This window comes from Heloderma suspectum, chromosome 5 (assembly GCF_057233095.1).
Source record: "Heloderma suspectum isolate Gila_16-S chromosome 5, 16-S_ref, whole genome shotgun sequence".
Classification (NCBI taxonomy): domain Eukaryota; kingdom Metazoa; phylum Chordata; class Lepidosauria; order Squamata; family Helodermatidae; genus Heloderma; species Heloderma suspectum.
The window spans coordinates 201097208-201124259 of NC_139462.1; the positions used below are offsets into that span (position 1 = coordinate 201097208).

The window sequence follows — 27052 nt, forward strand, 5'->3', positions numbered from 1 at the left end:
TCAGTGCAAAAGAAGAACCAACGCCAGGACTAGGAATAGTCAAGGTTACAGCTGGTAAACTATTCAGAGGAGCTGGGAACAGAAACTGTGGAATGAGTAAGAGGCATAGCTGGAGGCAGGCCACAAGTGATGGCAGGCTGAGAAGTGTGGGCAGGAAAAGCTTGAGAAAGCAAGGTCAGGTGAATTGCTGTTAAGGCAAAGTTTTGGGTCCGACTTTGGAGGCTTAATCTCCAGGAAAATGTCAAATTAGGGAAGAGTTATGAACAGGGCTGTTGAAGCAAGCTTGTAAGGTAGAACAAGCCCTCTGCTGGTGGAGGCCTTCAAGCCTCAGTGACCCAGTATATTAAACTAGAGTCAAGGATTCAGGTTTAAGACTGTACCCCTAGTATGTTGTATTCTTCTCCTGTGGTAATGCTGAACATATGCTCTGTTGTAGTATTCATAGATAACAAGAGAACTGATTAGAATCAGACAGACTTTTGAGGGCAAAAATTACTCATACTTCTGGCAAGCGTGCTTCATAGTAACACCTACATGTTGTTGTTATAATTGGCAGTCTGTTATAAAAAGCTGTTTTATACCATGTTTTTCCTTTCAACACAAGCAAAATCCAGCTTGTGTAATTGAAATCAAGGGTGCCTCTGCCATTGTTTTCAATAGGATGTGGATTGCACCCAAACTTACTTAGGTTTCAGTTGTGAACGCGCTTGTCAAAAGGCACTTATAGCTATCAGTAAAATGTTCTTTAGGGAGCAATTCTATGGCCTCTAGTCAGCAGCTAGACAGCCATAGGATATGTTGGTTTCTGGGAACCCCCCCCCCCCCGCACTGCCTCGCAGGCAGCTCAGAGCAGCCCCGCGCTAAGAAGAGGAGGGCGAAGCTGTGAAAACAGGGCATTCCAGGGAGGGGAAGGTGGAAATGCCGGTACGACACATCCAATGTGTCATCCAGCAGCCTCTTTCCCTGCTCTGCCTTCCCGCACTAGACAGCTGAAATTGGTTGTCTACTTGCAAATGCAGGGCTGCTGAAGCGCGGAGGGGACGATCCCCTCTGTGCTTCCCTGCCCTGCATTGGATAGGCGGTCGCTTCTGAGTTCAGAGGCGGCCGCTTATCCCAGTAGGATTGCTCCCTCCATGTATTTACTTGACTGACCTCCAATCTCAATACAATGTACATAAATAAATCACACCGTAGGTTATTTAGCCATTAGCCTGTGCTGTACTTTAGGCTGAGTGCTAGGTATCTGGAAATAATGTATGTTTGTAATATGATTGTTTGGCTCTTCTCTCCCAAAATAGCATGCTATGGAATTGTACAAGTACCCACTGGACCTTGGTTTTGTAGAAAATGTGAATCTCAGGAAAGAGCAGCTAGAGTGGTAAGTTCAAATTAGTGTGTAATACTTGCATGCATGCTTGTTTTAATGTTCTAGTGCTCAATAGCATTGCTCAAATTGTATTATCTTTAGCAGGGGGTGAAATTTTCTCATTCACCAGTTAGCAGTGGGTGTAAACCAGCTGGAGGTCTGTAGGAACTCAATTTTCCTGGAAGAGCAGAGAGAACAGGTGGGGTTTCGACCACTGCTTAGAGACTAACAGCCACCCTACTGCATGCTTCATAGCTGTCCCCCACCCCCCACCGCTGTGCTGGACAGGGGGAAAGGATGACTGAGGAGTGTGTTGGGGGGGATGCCAGCCTCCAGTTTGACTCTCTGCCATAGGGGGAAAAAGATACCAGACACCAAAGCACTCTCACCAATTTGGAAACATGAGAAGCAGTTCTCATAGTGCATTTTGTGGTTTCTGGTTTTTGGAACATACATGGGAAACTGAAGAGAGGCAAATCCGGTTGACTCTGCATACTGCTTGAAACTCTCTGGCTTTGTCATGTGGACTGCTCTGGAGTATTGATTCCAACTCCAGAGTTTTCCAACTTAAGACTTTGCAAGTACTAACAATACATTTGGATAGTGCGTTATTGGAAATGCTGTAGAAAAGGAAGTTCATTGAGTACTGGAATTAGGCATGAAATACTGAGAAGTTATGACATCAAATGGGAAATGTTTTAAAAGAACCAAAAGGCAACTTAGGCTATCTACACTGATGGCAGATGAGTGCTTGAGACATTCTTCAAAAATATAGGACTGAACTATCATTGCTTGGAATCAACTAATTAAATATTCACTAGTTGTTTGCATTTGCATGTTATGCTAAACCGTGGCTTAGCACGACTCATTAGCAGAAACAAGACTCAGCAAGCCTTGGGCTCATAGACTTCTTTCTGTGAAACCAGGAGGAAGAATTCAGAAGCTTTTCCTTTAGCATTCCTTTAACTGTAGTTTGTGTCATCTAGAGCAACAAACGGTGATTACCGTTATTTATGTATTATTCATTCATTTATTTATTACAGTTTTATACCACCCAATAGCTGAAGCTCTTAAAACAAGCCAGCATTCAAATGATGGTTTCTGAAGCTGGCTTGTTTAAAATAACCATGGTTAATATTAACCACAGTTCCAAGTTTGGATGATATGGGGAGCTGTGGTTAATTAAAAGCAGAAAGAAAAGCTTCTGAACTCCTCCTCAGTTGTGTGGAGGGGAGAAGTGCCTGAGCTCAAGGCTCACTGCATCTCATTCTTGCTTGCATGCATAGTTTAGTGTGATATGTGAATGTGGTTATGAAGTCATTGCTACAGGATTTACCTTTCATCTTCTAGTTTTAGACCTCCTTTGCTGTTGAACTCAAAGGTAGAGCTTTCCCCCTGCGACCTCCTTTCATGCTACCATATAGCAGTGTTTGGAGGGTGTGTAAATAGTGTTTTCCCTTTTGGCACTGCCATAGTCTTGCATAGCTCTATGAGAACACTTAGCCTTTGACAGACAATGTGTCAAAATACATTGGCCAGGTTTACTTAACAGATTGGTTTAATAAGAGGTGAGAGAACTTAATAGCCATCCCTTGTTGTCAGCTGTCTTCTTCTAGGCTCAGTGGCATTTTTGTGGGTTTTGGAGCAAGTACACTGGGTCATGAGAGTTTAATTCTATTGGAGGTGGTAACTGTATTTGATGTTGAGTTAAGTGTTTTCACAGGTTTTTTCTTGTGGCTCCCTGAACTACTTGGCCTTGTACTGGTTTTAGGATTTCATATGTCTGGGTGGAAATTAAGCCCATTTTGATTTTGGCACATTATTCTCTAGTGAGTCAGAGATTGCTGAAACAGGGGCCATATATTCTTCTCTTAGGATATTTTATCTTGCTCCTGTTTAGTCCTACTCATTGCAATTTTAGTGCTCTCTCTCTCTCTCTCCCCCCTCCCCTTCCCTCCATTCTTCCAGATGAATTGCAGTGGCTCCTTACCCATGAAACGGCTGATACCAGCAATGTGGCTAGATAGTGACATCTATAGTCTCAAAACTTGTCATATGTAAACCGTTTTGTTCCACATCTACAGTGTTCTTCAACACATCTCTTAAGCCAGGCAGGTACTTTTAGGAGAAAAAAATAACTATTCATTCTTTTAGGAAAAAATGTTGCTAAGTGTGAAGAAGAGCCACTAGGAAGGCAGCAAACTTATTTCTGATTCTCCTCTTTGTTTTGATTGGCTGTTTAATTTTTGGGGTCACTCATTCAGGTTCCTTAAAGCTTGCTGTAGCCAGATATGGTCCAGTGTGTGCTCCCCTCTTTTGGTCCCTTTATCTCTGGGCAGTTTACAAGTTGAGTTCTGCTCTTGATCCAGGGAGGTTCGCTGTGACACGGGGTCTATTGGGTGGTAGTGTGGTGTGCTCCCTTGGCTTTGTCTTTGGAGCTGGCCTTCAGAGAATGTGCTCATCCTTCCCTGGTTCCATCATTGTAGGAGGAAGAGAAGAATTGAATGGGAGGTTCCATGGTTATTTGACCGTGGAACACTTCCAAGGCCAGGAAAAATACTATGTTCAAAGAACTACAGGATATCCCAGTTTGGACATTTTCTTCTCCCTGTGGGAAGGGGTGACTGTAGTGTTAGAGCCCTGTTCCCAGTCTTCCCTGGGGACAATTTGGTGGTGGTAGCATGGACATTCAGAGAGACCTGATACTTGAAAACTTATGATCTAGGAGGGGATGGGGCTGAAGACTGCATTCTCACATGTTTCTATTTTGCCCAACAGATTTTTTTAAAGGGAGAGAAGAGCAAGTGTATAGCAACGTAGACAGTTTACTGAGTTAATCAACTTAGAAAGAAAGGGTAGCAATAATGCTTTAAAAATCAACCTGTGTATTCTCTGTTTGAAAAAGAACATTTTGGTGCGGTCGCCTTCTATTTTGTATAGTTGGACATTTTTGGTAGCTGTTACGGAAATGGAGATGTCTAGCTGTATGCCCTGGTCATAGCCCATGTTTAAATAAAGTGATTTTCACTTTAGAGTTGCTTTATTTAGTCCTGACCACTGGGGTTAATTAAGCATTTTTTGAAGGCTTGGAAAGTAAAAAGATCCTTGAACAGAACTTCTAGTTTTCAAGACACCTGTCCTTGAGTGACTTTTTGTCCTTTTACTAGTATTAACCCCTGTTCTACTTCTTTCCTTATGCCTTCAAGCCCCTGTAAATATCAATGCATTCAGAATGCTTTCAAAACCAGAAATGTCGTGGTAGCAGTGCATTACTTAAGTTCCTGTTCCCAGGCTCTGGAACATCTTGCCAAGGTAGACCCAGTTAGCCCCGTCTCTGATGCACTGTCTACTGGCAGGCCAAATACATTTTATTTAGGTAGGACTTTGGCCCATAATCCAACATGTAAATATTCTACAGTTGGTTTTAGTTGTTGATGTTTATTGATGTTTTACTTGCTTTGTTTTTGTGTTTTCCTCTGTATTTAATTATTGTATATGTATTATTATTGTTAGCTGTCTTGAGTACCATTTGGTGGAAAGGCAGGATACAAATTTAACAAATAATAAATAGAATTTGGGAATTTCTGTGAAAAAGGCAGATCCTATGCTAGGGATCATTAGGAAATGGACTGAAAATAAAACTTCCAATATCGTAATGCCTTCATACAAATCAGTGGTGTCACCACATTTGGAATACTCCATATAGTTCTGATTGCTGAATCTCAAAAAGGATATTGTTGAGATGGAAAAGATGCAGAGAAGGGAAATCAAATGATACATAAGGGAAGGCTACAGAATTTGGGGCTTGCTAGGTTAGAAAAAAGTAAGTAAGTGGGGAGTTGGTAGAGGTTTATAAAATTATGCATGATGTGGAGAATGGGGACAGATGTTTTTCTCACTCACAATAGTTGAACCTGGGATCATCCAGTGAAGCTGAATACTAGAGCTACGACAGATGAAAGGAAGTACTTCTTCAGGCAGCACTTCTTCAGGGTGCACATAGTTGTCCTGTGGTAACAAATTCCATAGTATATGATGATGTCCGTCAACTTAGATGATTTTAGACAGAGATTAGACAAATGTATGGAGGTAGGGTTATTAATGGCTACTAATCGTGATAGCTGTATGTTACCTCCAATATCAGTGGCAGCATGCTTCTGAATACCAGTTGCTGGGGAATAACACCAGGAGAAGGCTATTGCCCTCATGTCCTGCTTGTGGGCTTCCCAGTGGTATATGTTTAGCCCTGTAGAAAACAGGATGCTGGACTAGATAGGCCTTTGGTCTGATCAAGCAGGCTGTTCTTATGTTCTCAGAGTAGAATCTGTTTAGCAGGGGTCCACACATTTTGCCTGGCCTTGGTAGTCAAATTAAAATTTGTGTTCACCAAGGTGTTGCTGTCCCACTTCAGCACAGTCCTGTGCATTTTTACAGGAAAGTAAGTCCCATTATGTTCATTGGGGCTTATTCCCAGATAAGTGTGCATAGGATTATAGTATTAGTCCCTGACCTTGTGCTGCTTCCCCTTCCTAGCTCCAGACTTTTGGCTTCTTTTGCTTAGTGGTAGGAGGCTGAGTTCCTCAGCCTCCCACCACCAAAACAGCTATCCCCAGCCTTCTTTTCTGGCCTGGAGCTTGATCTTTGGGGTGGAGGATGATCTTCCCAGTCCTTGTGCTGAGGCCCCTGAAGTGGAGATGGTTCCTGCCCACTTCCAAGGCTTGTGTTCTTCCAGTCATCCTCTCCAAGGGATGATGAAACACTTGCTGTGGCAAGTGGAAATGTGGACCCCTGTGTTTGGGTCCTTTTTCCACTTGAGTTCATCTGCTTCCAACAATGCTTCCATTTAACCAGAAGCAATTAACATATTTCTTGGAAGCATAATAGTTCAACCTTCTTGGGAGATCTATTGAATAGAAGGATTGTGTTTTTATTGCTTTGTTTTTGGAAACTGCGTTGTGAAAATTTTATTTTTAAAGGTGGACTATTAACGACTAAGATGAGATGCATCAATGGCTTCATTAAAGTTTGTTTTATACAAAGCACCTGTGTTTGCCTGCCTTGCACTGGTGTTCTGTAGATACAGAACTAAAAGACTTTGGAGGTTTTGCTTGTCGCTCGGAAAATGAGATTCAGAAGTAGCTGTTATCTAAGGAACTACCAATAGACTATGAGAAAGAAATGCTTGAGTCTTGAGCTGTGATTTAAGGCAGAGGTGGGCAGAAGGTAGATCAGGATCTACTTGTAGGTCTATGTGATTTGCAGTAATTAGCAAGACTTTGTTGTTCCCAGTTGTTTAAGAACAGCAAAATGACTCTTCCTACCTAAATTAGGCTGCTGAAATGAAGGGAGCTTGGAATAACTAGGAGTGGACGTTTGCGTGAAAGGACAGTGTGTTCAGTTCTGGCACTGAAAACAAATTCCTAGGCTCAAAATGTGCTCAGAGGCATCCTGTTCTTTAATTCTAAGTATATATCTTTTGCACCTGGGTTGAGGTTCAAGTAAAAAACAAAGTAGATCTGATAAGCCTGAAGTATGCCCACTCCTGATTTAAGGCTTAGATGCCTCTCACAGGATTTATCTTAATGTAAGGTAACATTCTCCTATTTGCCTTTCTTCTCATAAATTGTAAGCTGTAAACAACATGAAAATATTTGAATGGCAGGTGCATTATGTACGTCCTGAATTTTTTTGTTCATAACTGTGTTTGCCTTCCCGTAGAGATGCGAGTTATGCCCTCACAAGGATGGTGCTTTAAAGAGGACTGATAATGGGGGTAAGTTTTTTAAATCTTTAATCTATGTAATGAAAGATGATTGTTTCCTAAATAACAAATCTTGTCCCCTTTTCTATAGTACTGTTTAGCGGACTGACTTAAATTGGAACATAGCATGGATGGTGGTGAAGACCTAGGGCCCCATCTGTCAATCTTCTGATATGCTAAAGAACTCTGAAACTTCTGTATTCCAGAGTTTGTATATTTAATAATTTTGATGTTCACCACTGTAACACTTATTTATTCTTGCAGCATGTATATAGGTTTGAGAAATCTTATCTTCCTCTTACACATGGAGAAAGAGAGCACTGTATTATGCTAGAGGGCTGCATATAAATTGTAGACTTTAATTTATGCAGAAATTCAATGTACATGAACACTGCAGGTTATTTAATTCCATCTGTAGCTGTGGTTTACTGTTCTCAAGTGGCACACTTAAAATGAGGATCAAGTATTCAGTGGTACTACCTGACTTTAAAATGGTATTTCTATTCTTTTATTTCCCTCCTTCCCTCCCCTTGGTAAAATTCCACCTGCAAATTGTGCATATTTCAGAAATCATTTTAAATAAAATAATAAATAAAATTCCTTGTCATAGAAGTGATAAACTTTCTCTTTCCACAAAAAAGATTTCCACAAAAAATTGATTCTTACAAATAAAGATACATTTAAAGATAAATTTCAATCTGTATTTTAAAAAAAACTTACATGAAGAAAATATTTATTAAAATACTTTATAATTCCGCCTTTCTACTAAACAGTCCACAAGGCAGATAATCACTAAAATCCAATATAAAAGACTAAAAATGGCAATGTTAACTTAAACCCCCACAAACACAATAAAATCTGCAGTAACTCTTCAAGACAATATAGCTATTGAGAGCAGCAAATAAATTCAAATCAGGACAGTCACAAGACTTGAAAGGCCTGCTGGAATAGTAGCGCCTTTGCTTAATGCCTCAAACACAACAGGGAAGGAGTGAGGCTAACCTCCATAGGGAGGGAGTTCACAATTTCGGTGCCACTTCTGAGAAGGCCCTACCCTGTAGCCAGTCATCATACTTCAGATGGAGAGAGCATACGGAGACAGACCTCTGCCCTAAATCTCTGGTTAGGCTCATGTGGGAGAAGGTGGTCTTTCAATTATCCATGTCCCAAACCATTTAGGGACCTCCAGTGGCACCCATAAAGCTCTCCCTTCTTTGCCCCCTTCAAAAAATAGTTTTAAGAAAAACCTTGGAAAACATTAGGGCAGTCTTCTTTCTCTCCCTTTCTAGCCTCTAGTCTTGTTCTTTTTCTCCCCTCTATCCCTTTGCCTTGCTATTTACCCTCCCCCCCAACTTCTAGCCTCACTATTGCTCTCCCTCCCACCTCTTTACCTTGCTGTTTCTCCTCCCAGCCTCTAGCTTTGCTCTTTCTCTCCCCCTTTCCCCTTCGCTTTGCTATTTCCCCCTCCCTCTCAGCCTCTAAACTCACTATTTCTCCCCTCCACCTCTTTAGCTTACTTTTGACCAGCCAGACCCCCACAGCAGCCATTATGTGACTAGCCACATTCTCCATGGGAGCCATTTTGTAGGGATGCCCACAGCAGTTTCTCAAATTCCCAAATGTGCCCACAGGTCCAAAAGGGTTGGGGACCTTTGATTAAATGTCAATATGACTGGGAGTCTGCTCAGGGTGATTATGAAAAATATACAGAGATTTCTCTGTGTTTTAATTTTCATCATCTGTTGTGAATGCAGAATTTGGGTTTCCTCTTGTGGAATTTTCCTCTGCCATGGCACTCTGATAAAATGTATTTAATTGATTTATGCCCCAACTCCACAAGAGACTTTCTGAGGTGGCTTACTAAAACAAGTAAAAGATCAATATATTTTTATTTTTGCCATGTTTATGCTCTTTTTCCACTGATCATCTAGGTTTCCAAATAAAATGCTTTAGTTCAGTATCAGTAACACATGATTTGTAATTTCTTAATTTTGGTTTTTTTTTCTAATGTGCTCTTTTAGAAAAAAAGTCAAAGTTGGCATAATTTCATTTTCATTTGCCTAATGATTTATTAGCATAATGTTTCTTGACGTAGAATACAGGAAGTTGCCCATATGAATTTTGTGTAAAGGATGGTGGCGTGTACCAGGAAATGAACTGATTTTAGCCTAATGCTGCTTTGTATGGAATAGCATCCCATCTCTGTCATCTCCAAAAGTTTTCACTTCAGCCTTGTAGTCTATCTGCAGTTGTATTACTACCATTTAAAACAGAGGTGTTAATTACCATAAGCTTGTGGTTAGTGGCACTAGATATATGAATCTATCAGGGTAGTTCATGAGATCATAGAGGGTGCTCTATGGGTGGGAGGCAGAAATACTCCATTGTCATGGACAGATCACTACCTGGAAGACAGCGTATCAAGCTATTTGGAGTGGTAGGCCAATTAGAATCACACTTCTCCTTTTGGTTGATGGGTCCAGTAGATTTCCAAAATGCTTTGTGATGTTGCAGCCAATTCCATAGGCTATCTTGTCAAAGCTCTAGTTGATCTCTGGAACAAGGAATGGACATGGGTAGCAGATGGTTCTAGAGTACCTTCTCTGGTGGGTGAGATATTCCAGGGAGTTGAGGTCAGTGAAATTGCAGGGATGATGAGATGAGCAAAGGTGGAGGAAAAATCAGCTGAGCATAGGACTGAGCCCATTTGAAAGTGTTTTTTTGTTGATGGCGGTGAAGAAATATATCTTTACTACCATTGTATTTTCACAGTGCCATCCAGTGGAACTTTTCTGTGTTGCAAAAAGTGTATCACAACCTAGCTAGGTATTTACCTTCAGAAGTTTGTTAAAATCCTTTGTTTCAGTAGGCTTTGAGGGGATTGGATGAGGCCTTGTTGATAGGGTATATGTTCTGATATTTCTGAAATCTGCCAGATAGATTTTTTTTAAAAAATCTATTATATATATATGTATGTATGTATGTTCCTGTATTTTAAATAGATACTGATTTTATGTTATATGATATTAGTCAGCCTGTGGGATCCATGGAGTCATGTTTGGCAGCATACCAATTTTAAAATAAATATAAATGTGCTGTCAAACATAAAATGCTATCTTACTCAAATTATCAGCCTCATGCTATCAGCAGTCTGGAAGAGATGCTATAAAAATACTAAAGGCTTTACAAGTATTTCAGAAGTTGCTTCTTGATAATGTCTAAAATGAAAATTACTTTCAACTTAATGGTAGGTTTTTTTCATAATACTTATTAAGGGTGGATTTTGCCAGGAAAAGCATGTTTTTTCTTGCCCTGGGAAAATCTTTTTTTCACAGTTTTTAAAGTGTAATAAAAATTGTTTCATTACTACCATATTAATTTTCAAGCTGTGACATACAGCTTATTTAGTCTTGAATGCGTAACATGCAATAGGCTTAATATATTTGTCTAAGGGAATTTATACTACATTTAAAAACAAAATAGCATGTAAAAGCAAGTAAAATATTTAACTTTATCAAAAGAGTAATTATACAGAGCAATGAAATTAGTAATACTGGAAGAACCACCACCAAAGTTCAAACCTTGAAATAATAAGGGTGCAATCTTACAAATAAAGGTGAGAAGCTCAGTGGGCAGAAAAGACCGGTAAAATCTACACTTAAGGCTGCATCTTGGTGGTGCAGTTGCAACTCCACTTGTCCTTTCCACTTTCAGTAAATTGCCCCACTCACACTGTAGAATTAAACAATTATTTTCCCTCTGCACCAGTTTCTTTACTCGGACCTGTCCAAAGCTGTCTTGCTCGTAAGCAGCAGGACACTTCTTTCATATCACATTTACTAATTTAATTTCAGTTGCTTCCTATAGTTGGCTATATAGCCAGATTTCCACAGAGGATTTAATCACTGTGTGCAATTGACTTGAAGCACTACTCCCCTCAAGTTGCGCATCTCCTGTGTCTTTTTCCCCCCCTGCCATCTTTGAGGATAGCTAGCAGCCTGGAGGCAAGAATGGATGCCAGATACCCCTCCCCCCTTTTAGCCCAGTATTTCTGGAAAACAAGTTGTGGTGTGATAAGGCACACTTTAATTGATAAGGCACACTTACAAAGGTGCGGTTTTGTTGTTTAAAACTCTGCAAATATTGGGTGCTTTATGGTAATCTTGTTTGCAGTTTATTTGGAAGCCTACAGTGTACACAACAAAGCTTTTTAGTTCAGCGTATTTAAAGCCTGTTCTTGGATTGAAATCTGTTCCAACTGGATAATGACCAGGAATGCCGTGCAACAGCATTCTTTGTCAGCTTTATAACAGGATTTCTTGAAGGCAGCTGCTTGGTTGAAAGCCAACTAACAGTACAATAGGTTTGTCATCATTTTTAAAGGGTTAGAGTGGGAATCTCCTAAGTTTGTAAGGAATGTCACATGCCAGCTTTTGAGTCAGCAGCTTTCTCTCTCTCTGAATTTCTTTAAGGCTGTCTTGCATTTATAAAAAATAAAACTCTAATGCAAAAGTAGATTGCAAAAATGCTGCTTCTGTCAACTACTGATATATTGTATAAATGCTTATACCTGGTTATAGCTAGATTTTGATATAAATTACTTAAGAGATGTATATTTTTTAAAAAGCTTTTTGGTTTCAAAGGTGATATTTTAATATTGGTTATTTGTTCTCATCTTCATTAATGCTGGAGTTGAGATATCCAGAACTCGTATTAAACTTGGGTATATTAAGATTGTACTAAATGCCTCAGTCTTTGTGTGAAGTTTTGCAAGTAGTGTAGGGATTAATTGTTTTAGGCGACAACATCATATGACCTATACAGAACAAAAGTAACATGGATTTTGACAGAGCTGGCGGTGTAGCTTTCAATGCTGTTACTCAGGGCAGGTGTGTGTCCAGCTAAGTCCGGTAGAGCTCTGTGCATTTAAATATCACACTTTAAATATAGCACTATTTGGCAAAGCCTCAAAATATATACTAACAGGTCATGGAATAGTGTGATGCCAATAAGTATTCACCAACTGCTAGTCTCTTATTCTTGAACTTGAGCGTGTATTGACTATATGAAGCAACAGTATTGCATGTGGATTGTGGGTGCTTATGTATTGCAAAATTGGGATTGATTTGTGGTCTACATTAAATTAATACTGACATTCATTTATCAAGTAGTAACTTGTTATGTGCACAGCCACCTTGATAAGCTGACAGTGTGTAATGCTCTACCAAGTCATGAGAAGAACTTTTCTAGTCTTTTCTAGATAGCTGAACAGGTGTGCATACATTGTAAAATCTCTTTACTGGTAAGCTGTTAACAGATGACTGTTGGTACCATGGTGTATATGTGAAGTTTTGGTAGGTTACTTGGTATCTGGTAATGTGTATTTACTGGTTTGGCAAGCTGTGCTGTTAAATCCTTTGCATGTTTACTCAGGCGTGAGTCCACTGTTTTTCAATGGGGCATTATTTCAGGTAAGCTTGCATAGGATTGCAAGCCTTAATTGATAGAAAAATTCTAGTTGATTGGTGAGGCTGAGTTCAGGGCATGTTTATTTGAGGTCATGTGAATTCTGGTGTGTTGTAGGGAATGAAGAAGGAAATAATATTGTTAAACTACATTTTTGTTCTTTGCTTTGTAGAGAGGAGGACGTTCAGGACAGTGTCCAGTGCAATACTGCCGCTAATGTAAATCGTGTTGCACTAGTGCAAATAACCTCTAGCGCAATGCCAGTAGAGCTTACTTGTATGACGGGTTTTCTGGGGAAACCCATCGTGCTAATAAGTGCTACTGGCATTGCTCTAGTGATTGTTTATGCTAGTGCAGTGTAATCTACATTAGCGGTAGTGTCACACTGGCTACTTCCCTCTTCCCTCAATATTTGGTTAAGTTTCACTTCCAGGAATTTGAAAGGCACAGCAAAAAGACTCATCCTGTGCAGTTGGACATCCCATGACCTTCCAGTCATCTTAGTTGGACAAGGATACAGTGTATGTTGTGCTCTTCAAGAGCTCCAGAATGGGAGACACAAAGCAATTCAAGACAACAAGAGACAAACCAAAGACAAATATCTATATCCCAGAAACAGACTCTGGCCTTTTCTTTCATCTCCCGCCCCCCAGCCCCTATCATCTTGCTTCACATCTTAGGTGATTGCTCTCTGGTGCTTCCTTCATGTCATGGATAAGAAGCCTCCCAGTTCTAGATGATGTTCATTTTTCTCATCCATCTCTAGGATACCATAAGCGAAGCAACAGCAAGCCCAAAAATTTCTCCCAAGACAAAGAATAACTAATAAGCCCCATTCTCTTGACTCAAAGATCACATCAGTCTCTTTAGTTCCTGTTTGAGGAAAAGACTAACATTTGCAGATACCTGGTGAGAGGCTACTTTCCAGGTGGTTTCTGCAAATTATGAGGGAAGGTTATCCCCCAAATTTTCCAGCATACCTACACACTGCTTCTTCCCTCCTGATGCTCAGGCAACTCGGGAAAAACACAATTATCTCCCTGTGCTATCCAACATGCTCTAGAGATAGACCCAGAGCTAATACCAGAGGGAGAACATGTTTTAAGAATGTGTTTCCTTCGGTATCCTGAAGACATTGGAAGACACCAGAATGACCCTAGATGTCAAGTGAATATGTTTCTGGCACAGAAAAGCTTTGATGTGAAGATGCTTTGAACCATTTTGGCACATCTACATTGAGGATATTTCCTGGCATGAGTTGATGTTATAGAGGCCTAACTTAACTCCTGATTTGATCTTGCTATTGTTGCTCCTACAGTTCAGCTGTGATTAATACCATTACTTGTCTCTGCCACTTGCTCTATGCCTCTGGGATGCCCCTACTCCAGGTCCCGATTACCAGGCTTATATCTGAGGATGGCAGGAGAACATGTTTATCCTTACTTGGAAGATCATCTGGTCAGGTCTCTAGGATGGGCAGATTACAGTAGGAGCCCAAGAAGCACAGGTTTTTGATGAAATGGTCACACTTTCTTCCTTTCTGGGAGTTGGCTGTATTTTTTTTTCCATCTCAGAGGATGAATTTCAGTCCTAATATTTCTAGCAGAGAAGATTAGCTCATCTTGTTTTCTTATCCAGACTATTGGGAATAATGATCCTTTAACATAGGCTGACTCCCTTGGACCTATCTGCACCTCCGGCCTCTTCAGACATTTCTATTGGTCTTCAGAACTCAGGAGGTTCATCAGTCCTTGTCTTGATGGACCCTATTGCAGGAAGGCATACATGTGTGGCTAGCCCATGGTAGAATCAGACTGGTTAGTTGCAACCAATGTCAATCTATATGGGTGGGGAACCCTCTACAAAGAATTCTTCACCAAGGATTTGTGGTCAACTTTCTGGAGCTCTTAAGATGTCTCCATGGTTCTTAAAACCTTTGCTCCCATGCTGGCTGGAATGAATGTGTTGGTATCAACTGACAATGCATGCATGAAGGCCTGTCAGAACCAATGGGGGAATTTGCTCCCTTCTACTTAAGAAAGCCCTCAAGTTGGTTCTTTTGAATGAAGTCCCCTCTAACAGCCAAGCATCTGAGAGACATCTACAACACTTTGATGGATTGGTTGAGCTGGCAGCAACTGGATCAGTTAGAATGGTCTTTGAACCCTTCAGTTCAGTTATTTCAGGATTCCAGTTGTAGACTTATTTGCCAACAGAAGAAACAAATAACGGGTTAAAGCGTGGGAGTAGACACCATAGAAGTATACAGAACTAGTGGATGCCTTTCAGTGACGTAGCCTTAGGGTTGATTGGTTTTAATCCTTCCCTTTGTAATCCCTAAAACAATTGGGCGGATCGGACATAACCCTGAATATCCACAGGTGGCCAAGTCATCCTTGGTGGCTCTTGATGGAGGTTCTGTAAACACTTCCTGCAGAGCCCTATCTGCTTCACAAGGGGTCTCCTCAGCCCTCACTATTCCATCTGCTTATCTGAAGATAGAAAGGCAGATCATACTATCCATCAGATGTCATCCAAGATTACTTTCACATTTCTGGCATCATGTAGCCTTTCATGTAACTATACTCTGAAAGTCTTTGTCAGCTGGTGCATCAAGAGCAGACAATTATGAATAGGTACCTTAGTCAAGGATGTAGTTCTTTCTGCTGGATGACTTCAGCCAAACACACCGAGCTTCAGTGTAATGCAAACTCTCTCCATGTTTAGGAAGTTCCTTAAGTAATGTTTATGCTTTTAGTGAATGCAAGCTGCCCACTATAAATAGGTAGTAGAACTTTTCTCTGTTGTTAGCAAATGCTGTGGCAGGTGAAAAGAGTGTCTCTTCAGAATTCAAAATTTATTTAAACATACAAGATTCACCTCTACACCTGGTACAAGTGTGCTGCTCCTGCTGCTTTGGGGGAATATCCTTATCTATTTTGGTTCAGAGAACCTTTTAAAATGGTTTTAGGCCTTTAAAAAGATGCCAGCTGCTTTTTGCATTCTCTGAAAAGCAAGGGATACGACATGGGGTATGCATCTAAAGGGCTGGCGGAAAATGTTCAGAAAAATGATTAGCTCACTAAAAGTAGTTTGAAAGGAGTAGGGTGCATAAACAATATTAGCCAGGAAAGCAGCAGATCAGTTTCTAGGATTCTTAACAGAAGAACACCTTTATTCATAGTGGCAGAAAGTAGATGGGATGCATTAACGCTAATGTCTGTTATAAAAGGTTATGAGTTCATGAAGAGAGGGGAACTGAGAAAGATCACAAATAGCTTTCTGGGACCAAAAAGAAAACTATAGGCTTAGCTTCCAGATTATCTAGTATAAACCCCTTACATATAAAAGCAGAGGTTTAGTTCGGAACTTGCCTCTTCTACTGTTGTGGTCCCCTAGCCACTCTAAATATTAGTAAAGCTAATTTTGAATTCCCTAACACAGGGGTCCCCAACATGGCACCTATGGGAACCTCCAATGGCACCCCCAAAGCTCTCCCCTTCCTGCCCCTTCAGAAAAATAATTTTAAGAAAAACCTTGGAAAATGCTACAGCAGTCTTCTTTCCCTCCCTTTCTAGCCTCTGACCTTGTTCTTTCTCTTCCCTCTACCCCTTTGCCTTGCTAATTCCCTCTCCTTCCCAGCCTCTAACCTTGCTATTTCCACCCGACCTCTTTAGCTCACTGTTTCTCACCCTCCTAGCCTCCAGCCTTGCTCTTTCTCTCCCCTCTATCCCTTTGCCTTGCTATTTCCCCTCCCAGACTCTTGCCTCACTATTTCTCTCCCTCCCATCTCTTCAGCTCACTTTTGACAAGCCAGGCCTCCACGGCAGCCATTATGTGACTAGCCACGTCCTCCATGGGAGCTATTTTGGGGACCCTTGCCCGAACACCTCTTGGGCTGTTAGAAGCACAAAGCCATTGTTTCCAGCAAATACAAGAAAAACTACTAAAGCCAGAATGGTCTCTCACTAGAACCTCATGTATCTGTTGTTGTCTGAAGAAAATACTGCTATTTTTTCCTTTCCATTAACAGCATACTGCCCGAGATATATTTTTCACATAAGTATATCTAGATAAAAGAAACTTGCATTTCTACTGAAGCATTTGGGAAATTAATACGCAGGTTTATTAATTTGAATGTTTTACATTGCCAGTAGAGTAGGTTTTTTTTTTTTTTAAAGATCTGTGTATTTAATGAAGTAGTAATAGAGAAAACTCTCTGGAAAAGACCTTGATGATGCTGGGAAAGACTGAAGGCAAAAGGAGAAGGGGATGGCAGAGGATGAGATGGCTAGATAGCATCACTGATGCAATGAATACGGACTTGAGCATGCTCCGGGAGAGAGCGCAGGACAGGAAGGCCTGGCGTGCTATGGTCCATGGGGTCGCGAAGAGTCGGACACGACTGAACGACTGAACAACAAAAATAGAAAATGTTATGATAAAATGAAGGGGAGAATTGACAGTATTTCAGATACTTTATTATTTTGTCTTCCACTTTGAGAAAATGTTTTAAACAAATATTTAGTTGCATCATGTCTCAAGAGTAACACTTCCAGGCCTATTTATTTTAGTGGCAGTGCGTGAAGCACCTGCTTAATTCTCTTTGAAATAAATGGAATGGGACAATGCTTAAGTTTGGCTGAGTTGTGCTTTAAAAGCTTTCCCTACATTTTCTATATTTTCTTATTAGGCTGTGGAAGGAAAAAAAACAATGGTACAGAGAAATGATATTTTTATTTAGATAGTTTAAAGAACTCAGTTTGTTATGTTGTATATATTTGGTTGTCTTTTTACCCAAGCACTTCCTAGGGTTGCCACCTCTTTTTCTAACAGGGCTCCTGTCCTTTTAACAGCTGCACAACAAGCAGACATTCAACAGGTGAAGCCCTCCTCCAACACTACATCAACCAGGAGGCCCAGTTTTATGCTCTTATAAAGTATATCCAAATATACTTTATGGAGCATTGATAACAGGAAGTGCTTCCTGTCTGTCAGACTTTGAGGTAAATAGATGGAATGCTTTCTTTGAAGTTTGTATTTTGGGTGTTACAGTACTATTCATGTGTGTTGTAAAAATTGTAATTTCCAACTGTATGGTAGTTGCATATACTGGCCCCAGTCTAACTTAAGTCATGTCTAAGTCCCAGTGGAACAAGATAGTCCTAACTTAAAGTGCTCTTACTTCCAGTGGGACATACACATGCTTAATAATGGATTGGGGCCATTTAAAATAACTTGGAGATCACACAGGCTTGTAATGAAGCACTTGTGGTCACCTATGGTGGGTAACCCACTCTCCTCCAGCTGACCAAGTGTTGCTGTTGCAGCTTTCTGGCTTCTAGAAGGTGACTTTGTGCCACTTTCCCACACAGTAGTCCTAAGGGGGATTGCCTGACTCTGCAGAAAGATGGAAAGAAGGAGCTGATTTGGAGAAGCATGTTTGTGTGTGTAAGCTCAAGTTAGTACCAATATCTCTAATTAGATTTTTAATTTTTTTTTTAAGATACCTTGGATGTTTCTAAACGTTTGGTTGGAGTCTCATCAAGTCCAGGCTTTCTGCCAACAAGAGTATAAATTTCAAAAGGCAACTTTTTATTGTCTGTGTCTTGGTTTTGCCCTGCAGAGGCTGCAAGGTGTCTTTTGGATGCAGAGAGTAGTATTTATATAGTATCAATGTGCATGGAGCTTTTCGAAGTATGAGATGACAGTTCCTGTGGTTGAGGAGCTTACAATCTGAAAACTGACTTGGGGAGATAACAGTGCCAGGAGCGGGAGATGGATGTAGGAGTAGATCATGCTTACATTTTTTTCAGTTCCATGTACTTAGGAACTTAGTTAAATTAGGGTATGGGAACTCTGCAATCCTATCCATAACCCCCTGGGAATAAGCCCCACTCAACACAGTGGAATTTGCTTCTGAATAAACATGCATAGGATTGTTGTATTGGACGGGGTTGCGCCAAAAGCTTCATGGAAAAGTAGTGTTTGAAGGGGGAGAGAGGCAGCATTCTCTAGGTGTTCTCCAAGGGAGTTCTAGTCTTAAGGGGGCAGCAATGAAGAAAAGGCAGTCATTTCAGGGAGCAGGAGAACTCTGGACAGGTGAGGGTAGTGTAGCTGGAGAATCAAGGGTCATAGTCAAGGATATATTGGGCTATCTAAGGGGGCCAAAGCTATGAAGGGCTTTAAATGTAAGGACAAGAAGTTTCTTTTGGATCTGGGAGTGGCTAGGAAGTGAGTGAAGGTTTGGATGTTGGAAATTTTGAAGAGACCAGGTTTTCATGCACATACTCAATGGGGCAGGACAGCTTGGGCTTAAAAGCAAGAGCTTTGGACTAACTTTTGGTTCCCTCGTCTGAGATAGTGTATGTATGGTTAATGTCTTTATTGTGGAAGGAAAAGGTCACGAGAAGATATCTTTAGTAGGGAAGAAAACTAATTGCATGTCTATTCATGTTTCTGTGAAACACCTGCTTCCCCCTCCCCCCTTACCTTATCCTCTGTAAACTGCTTTTTAGTTGAATGCAATGTAGCATGATTATAGGGTCACATTTTGGGGATGGGATGAAAATTACTGTTCTATAGAGGCAGCATTCTTCTAATTCTTACACACTTTGGGGGTGGGCTTTCTGTTCCCTGGGAAGTAAATACAAGGCAAGGAGTAAACACAAATGGTAGCCACTGAGTGAGCCCTGTCTGCATTGGGATGATGGCAGGGGAAAGAGTTAAATCCCTTCTCCCCCAACTCCACAGTCCAGATCGAACCACCTGCAGCTGTTGTTTAGTAGACAAAAAACAAGCCCATAAGATCCAATAACATATATAACATCACATTAGTTTGGTCCTGAGAGTGCATTATCTTTGCCCTTGTATTGTATTAATACTCAGTCTCTTGTGGAGTTTGGTGTGTATAGCATGACACTTGTAGATACTGAAGTCTGCTAATTAAAATTTTGCCATAAGGGTGTTTGTTGCATATATACCAGCATTTGGTATATATCCCATAAAACACCATACATTATTTCCATTTAACAGATGTTTCTAAATAGAACAATGGCATGTTCCAGAGAGCTGCCGGCATCAAAGTTTTCCATCTCATGTCCCCACATGTTTACAAACATGTTTCTACTTCATTCTTGTTCACATCCCTGCCATATAAAATGTGAAATTGAAACATACTTGTCCTGACAGTTGTGCTGTATTCATGCATGGCAATTGATGTGCTTTCTTGTAATGATCTGAAATAGCTCATACTTCAAACACTTCCAGTTGTTGGGCTCTCAGACATTATTTCCTGTTACTGAATGCATTTCTAGGTTGTAAAATGTGCTGGACTCTCTAGGATGCAGAAGTGACACAAGCCTTTCTAAAGGACTTTGAGACTTAACTGAATGGGGAGAATGGGAAAGTCTACAAAGGAAGAAAGGGATGGCCAATTGGTGGTAGACAGCACCAGAAAGTGAGGCTGGTGTTGTCCCAGAAAGGCTTTGCTGAAGAAGAGTATTTGAAGAAGGGGGATTTATAGAAGAAGAAATAGGGGGTGCAGCATGGCAGAAAGTCATGGGCAGGAGGAGAAGGGAGTAAATAGATCTGAGACTTCCATGAATACTGGAGAAGGCTGATAGGTGATAATTCTAATATGCTACTCTGTATCATTGGGATTTTTTAAAATTGGGGGAATGTTAGAACAGATGTTCAGTGAGGCCAGGATTTCAGGCCTAATTTCTTGTGCGAAAACTGCAATTATGTTTTGAACATTCCCACTATTCTGCTACTTTTCATAGTGGGAAATTGGTGTATCAAACTGCCTGGGAATTTTCTATATAAAGCAATCCAGGACAGAATATGGACAGCTCTTGAATAGCAAAGTAATTTTCAAGCTGAGCTATTTATGCAATGAAACAGTAGCAGACATAGTTAAATTGTTTCCTTAAGCAAGCACAAATTGGTGACTTTCTTGGGAACCACAGAGAAGCTGAAATAAGGCAGGCTCTTATTTGGGGCAAAAATCTCTGAAAATTGAAAGGAAAAAAAAACAGTCAAAAGAATATCCTACTTGTCTATAAAGTATTATCAAAAACTATGAAAGAATGCTAAAGAAAATATGCTGCTTTATGACATAAAATACTATCAGGGATAATATACAGAATAATATAAAATTTAGTAATGTTGCTTACATCCAAAAAATAAGTAGTAAAAAAATTCATTCTTCCATATGGAAAGGCTTGCATGAAGAGAAGTCGTTATAACCAAATGACTTATTCGTTTAATCACCATGGCAGATTCTGCTCCCATTGATTCATATGTAGGCCCACTGATTTTAATGGGAATTGAGAACAGGGTACAAGACCACAGTATTTTGGGTTTTTATTGTTTTACAGATTTATTGTTTAATTTGTATCGTTTGTTTACAGGTTAGGATTGTAGCTCTACGAAAATGTGTTGCAATCTTATCCTGTCTCTGCATGCTATGGCGGGCTAAGGAATGTATTAGGTACTTATATTTTTTTAAAAATTGAAAATACTTGTAAATCACATGGAAGGTTATTTGATGTAGTTGAAGTATTCTATTTGCATTGTCAAAAGCATTAAGAATAAAATGCAATTAACTTTTTATAGGTTGGGCTCATGTGGTTTGTGCTCTGTACATTCCCGAGGTGCAGTTTGCAAATGTTTCTACAATGGAACCTATCGTGTTGCAGTCTGTCCCTCATGATCGTTATAATAAGGTATAATTATGTTATGACTTATTTTCTTTATATATCTTTATAATTCAATAATACATATTTCAAATTTCATTTTAAAAAACAAAAGTAGTTTGTTTTGTAAAAGTCTTGTGCTTCGTTTCCTTAAATATTTTACATGAAAGTAAATTAGTAAAATTCTTCTGTTATAATGTGTTACTTGAAATTTGTAGTACGAAGTAATACCTGCTTAGCTAATGCTTTTCAGCACAGACTGAAACATATTGTGGTGGGAAAGGTTTCTAAGGGCACAATCCTATGCATATTTAGACAGCAAAAACTTTTCTGGACTTTTTTCTGTCTAAACATGTATGGGATTTCACTCTAAGGTAACTAAAGTTTTGACAATGTTTTGTATTTTATTAGTTATCACTATGTTTAGCACAGAAAACTGTTGATAAATTCCTTGCTAAGGAAATAAAGGTTCATATTAAATGCTCACTGAGAGTAGAACTGAATCTCAACTTGTTCTTGCTTTTTCATTTTTTGTACATTTCTTTTTATTTAGTAGTATTCATAGCTTATGTTTCTTACTAAAGGCAAAAATCTCTGGTCAACTGTTTTGCCAGTAGAAGCATCAGTGTGATATCAGCAGGAACCCTCCTCTTCCTACCCAGTAGTGTCCATATAATAGTCTTATTTGGACATTTATTGAACATGTTGTGGGGGATTGGGATGACATGAATATCATGTATCATACATATATAGGGTGCAATGCATAAGACCAGAGGGTAGAGATCAAGTTCTTCAGATCTTTGTGTGCATAGGCACAGCTGTTATGGCCAACATGCAGATGTCATAGAGGCCTGGGTGGAGGGGGACAGAGCAAGTCAGCGTGATTCCCCACCATATGTTTAATGGAACATCTAATGCAACATTCAACCAAGGTGTACCACAGGCTTCCCCAACTTGGTGCCTTCCAAATGTTTTAAACCACAGCTTCCAGGATTTCTGGCCATTGGTCATGCTGGGTAGGGCTGATGGGAGTTGAAGTGCACAACATATGGAGGATAGGGATGGACGAACCTACCTGAAGTGCTGCCCCCACTTGAGGCCCCCCCCTGGACCCGTGCTTGAGCCCCCACGAGCTTGCCGAGCCATCCGCACTCACCCTGGATCCCATCTGCAAGTGCCCACCAGTTTGCTGAGCTTATTTTTACAGATAAAAAGGTAATTAAAACGCACATATTTAAATATGTGCAAATATGCCTCTAATATTGCTTAGATCAAGCTTTCCCAGCCCGAAGTTGCGCATATTTAAATATGTGCATTTTAAATTTTCTCATTTTTCCATAAAAATAAGCTTGGCAAAATGGTGGGCGCTCACTGATCGGCCCGGGTGAGTGCGGGGAATGTCTGGGAGGGCATGAGCGGGGATGAGTGAGGCCAGAGGCTCAGGGGGTGGGGAGCCTGACAGACTCACGGACCCAGTTGGGTGTCCATGCCATCCCTAATGGAGGATACCAGGTTGGGGGAGGTTGGTGTACCATATTCATTTGTACTCTGTATTTCTTATTCTATGACACCCCCACCCCCACACACATACACTTTAAAACTGGGACCAGCATATGTGATCAGGGAGATAAAGTATGTAGATAAACACAGTACAGCCCCTAATGAACAATGTAAGATGCACAGCGCAGGGAGGGCTTGCACAAATCTGAGACTAGCACCCTCCTTTACCACTCACCAGCAAAGTAACTTCTGACCAGCCCTGCTCTTTTATCCTAATGTTATTTTTTACTTATAAACATTAACTTTGTCAGATATTAGAATGCTAAAATAAGTCAATAGAAAATGACATGCCACATAGGCCAGGTTTAAAGAACCATGACACTAGTTTCATGAACTGGGGTGAGGGAGGAATTAGACTTGATTTTTGCTCAAAAAGCAGCAGCACTTGCTGCATGACAAACTGCTTTTGAATTCAAAGGGAATTTGATATGGGAGTCAGCTGTTTAAAGAAAAGTAAATTCCACTGAGCTAGTGCAAGTTACACGCACAAGACTGAATAGCTTTTTCAGCCAAAGATTCTTTCTCCACCATAGTTACTAGTGGTTCCTCAAGTAATTCACTGTTTAGTTTTGTTTCAGCTCTTTTGTTATGGTCAGTGTTTGGTGATTTCCAGTTCACATTTTCTCATTGTCTTTCTTTTAAAGGATGTCTTTCTTGTATCTTCCTCCTGCAGATCATTTCCTCTTTCCATGTACATTTTGATATTGGAAAACGCATGTGAAAATTAAGATTCACAAAAAATAAGTCCTCATGTACATAGCCATGTCACATTTTGCTAACGTGTAGCTGAAGTGTTGTTTTTATACATAGTCACCCTAATCCAGTGACAGTGATTATTGCATGAAAGCAGGATTGATTGCTCCATGTGGAATTCTAGGTACTAGATTAGAAACAATGTGCTCCTTGCCTGCATTGTCAGCTTTGATACCACTGATAATGTGTTCAGAGCAGAGACTGAATCAAAATTCCTCATGTGCACCCTCCATCTGCCGTACAGGTGTTTAGCTCTTCAAAACTTGTTAGAACAGATAATTTGATCAGTAAGTAGGCCTAGTTGGATAGGTGTGCACAAGCAGGTAATAGGCAGTCCAGTACTGCATGCATACACCTCTGGATTGGGCTGTCGCAGATGATCCAGAGCTCATAAAGATGCACGACGTCCTTGTGGTTTTACAAAACCTTTTTCTAATGGAAACTGATAATCTGGAAATAACCACAATTTTCACCTGTGCATTGTCCTAAGAATATTTAAGTCTGTGGTGGGAAAAATAAAATATCGTGTATATTTTGGGGCATGTTTAGAACACTGTAAGTGCTGCTTCATATGTTACGCAAATTAGAGGGGATATGCCTATATTCTAGGGATGGGCAGCATGCAGTCCGCATGTAGCACCTGCCACCCCCCTGGTGCAGCCCCCCCTGAAAAAATCTAAATAAAAAGACAAAAATCCATAGCATTTTTGAAGCCCCCACCCCGTGTATCCCATGTGTAGCTATGATGTTCCCTATAATATGAGAGAAACGTGCCCATTCTTTGATGGGGTGTATGCACTGTAGAAATAGCTCCCTGCAGCTGATTTATGCAATATACATAATGTCTACAAATGTGGCATTTGCCATGGAGTTGCCTGTATAGTTGTGGCTCATGAGCATGTGCTGCTAATGTGTGACAAGGCCCCAGAGTCCTGCCTATTTCTTTGATGAATATCCTTATCCAGGCTTTGGTAGTGGCCATTTATAGTTTACTACTTAATCAACACTAAAAACAATTGGTTGCTTAACACATGGTTCGGGCACGAGCCTTGGTTTTATGTGCCCTCTTCCATCACATGTACTACAAATATAAATATGAGATATAGACAAAAAGCTGTGTGAAATTTTCGTAGTAAATTCATTAGGAAGAAATGCTTCACTAACATCAAGTAAAATTTGTTGGCTTTACACCATTGTCTTTTATGAAAGCAAAAGACACTACTTTTGTGGTTAGAGTTGGAACCAGCATAACACTTAATTGAGATTAAGCCTGGAGTGGAAATGGCAGGGGGAAATTCGCTCCTGTTAGGAAATGAAAGCCCTCTCCCCAACAGTAGCTTCCCCAAGAGTAGCTACTGCATCAGTCTGAAAGAGAGGTAAGAGTGATGCATTATTAAACAAATCACAAAGCTGAGGATAAACCTGGGAACTGTCTCAATAATTAAAACTCTTTGGAATTTTTAAGCACCTTGGTTTAAATTAAACTACTAGACTAATTTCACATGTAATGCTAAACAGTAGATGACCACTATGGGAATGAACTTTGGTGAGCCTCAGGCTTGCCTGCTGCCTTTTTCCTCAGGGCTGGCATTGGGGGTCAGCATGATTGGTCAGCTGCCAAGGGTTAGACCCTGACATGTGATGTCCTGCTTTCCAGTGTGCCTGCTGCCCATAGCTCTGGCAAACTGTTTTTTTTTTTTTTTTTAAACACCATTCTAGCTTCCAGGTGCAGGCCTCCTGAGCTGTGCCTGTGCACTGCCTCCAAGCAAAACAGTCCATGTGCAGAGCACAAGGAGGGAGGGAGAGGAGGCTGCCGCTGCTGATGTATTGCAAGTTGTTTTTGCTGGGCACGCTGGCCAAGGCAGTTGCTGTTGAGGGGACTTGGTGCAGTACCTGCTTCTAACGTAAATGGCAGGCTTCAAACCAGGCTTAAATCCTGGCGCTTCTCTTTGTCTGGAGATAGACAGTATCACTAGAGAAAAATAAAAGCATCATCTTGTGATGGAAAGTGATCTTGTGAAACTGTCTATCCACAGTTTTAACTTACCCGCATGTAGATATCCATATCTACTGATGCTAATTGGCTGTTGTTGAAGAACATAGACAGAAAGTGTTTTAGTTGCATCCACCTACAAATGTAAATTTTCCAGAAATGTTGAAGTCATGGGGGTGGGGGACAGAATTAAGTGTTAGACTTTAAGGCTCCACAAGTCACACCACTGTTTTGTTGCAGCAATATATTATAAAACACAAATGCTAACGTTCAAAAGTTTGTATTTTTCTTTGACAATAGGGGGATCACCATGTTTGAGGAGACCTGTTTTAGTTTAAATGGGGAAGGGGGGGTATGGTTAGAGGAGGAGGGGTTGGGCCAGATACATGGCTCCAGAGGGGGCCGCCTGATAATTCCTTGCCCAAGGACCCATCAAAACTTGGAGCTGGCCCTGTGTCTCCTCCTCTAGTGTGGTCACGAGGAGATAAGAAGTAGCTACTTCTAAACTAGAGATACCTGTTGCATCTGAACTTGGGGGTACTCTGGTTGATTTAAACCCGTGGTGGAAAAGCTTTTTTACCTGAGGATTCCAGCCCATCACATTGGAGGTCACATGTCAGCAGTGGACAGGGCCACCCCACTGCTGGCAGGTGGCCTCTGATGTGATGGCCCAGACCCCATTCACACAGAGTTTCAGCCTGCCCCCCCTCCTGAAAATGTCTCCCCCCAGTACAATTAGGTTTTTTAAAAACTTCATTGTGGGAGGGGCAATTTTTTGGGAGGGCTGCCATGTAAGGGAGGGGAGGGTTTGGCCTCTCCTCCCCAGCAGTGCCCCCATACTGCAATTAGGCTTTTAAAAAGCCTTCATGGAACCAATGGAGGCTTTTAAAAAGCCTAAATAAATTGTGGTGGACAGGAAGCAGAGAAAATCTCTAATCTTTGCAGTGATAAGCAAGTTTCAGCTGGGAAAATCTCATTATCTCCAATCAACTGCTGATCGGAGATAAGAGATTTTCTGCTGGGGACAATGCTGGCAGGCTAGATATGGCCCCCTTGCGTTGGGAGGTTCCGTATCCCTGGTTTACACTATAGCTTGTTCAAGCATGCCAGAATCATAAACCACAGTTTGCTTGAACAAGCTATAGTTTAAACCAGCCTTCCCCAACCTTCCTCCTGGTGTTTTGGACTACATTTTCCATCAGCACAGCCACCATACCCAGTGGTAAGGGATTGTGGGAGTTATAGCAAAAAACATCGGGAGGGGACCAGATTGGGTAAGGCTGGTTTAAAATTTTGTTTAAATCCATAGTTCCTCCAAATTTGGATGGAATGGGAAACTCTAGGAGTGGCTGCTTCCTATCCCCTCCTTGTGGCTACACTAGAGGAGGAGAGGCAGGGCCAGCTCCAAGTTTTGGTGGGCTTTTGGACAACAAAGTATCAATAGCCCCCTTTGG

The 27052-nt window shown here is 40.7% G+C and overlaps 1 protein-coding gene across 12 annotated transcripts in view; it reads left to right on the plus strand.

Annotated features, from left to right (window-relative positions):
• Nucleotides 1–27052, plus strand: part of MLLT10 (MLLT10 histone lysine methyltransferase DOT1L cofactor) — a 173438-nt gene that overhangs the window by 7414 nt on the left and 138972 nt on the right. For 5 of the 12 annotated variants that reach the window (XR_014792417.1, XM_084859025.1, XM_084859027.1 and 2 more), the window contains exons 3-5: nucleotides 1299–1378; nucleotides 7085–7139; nucleotides 21213–21322. Coding sequence is in view for 11 of the 12 variants with exons in the window: in XM_084859025.1 (XP_084715151.1) it covers nucleotides 1299–1378; nucleotides 7085–7139; nucleotides 21213–21322 (245 nt within the window). In the remaining variant the exon portion in view is untranslated. Of the gene's footprint in view, nucleotides 1–1292; nucleotides 1379–3334; nucleotides 3478–7084; nucleotides 7140–17449; nucleotides 17600–21007; nucleotides 21088–21212; nucleotides 21323–27052 lie in introns of those variants that run through there. The other 7 variants (XM_084859028.1, XM_084859035.1, XM_084859033.1 and 4 more) reach the window with 5 other exon arrangements.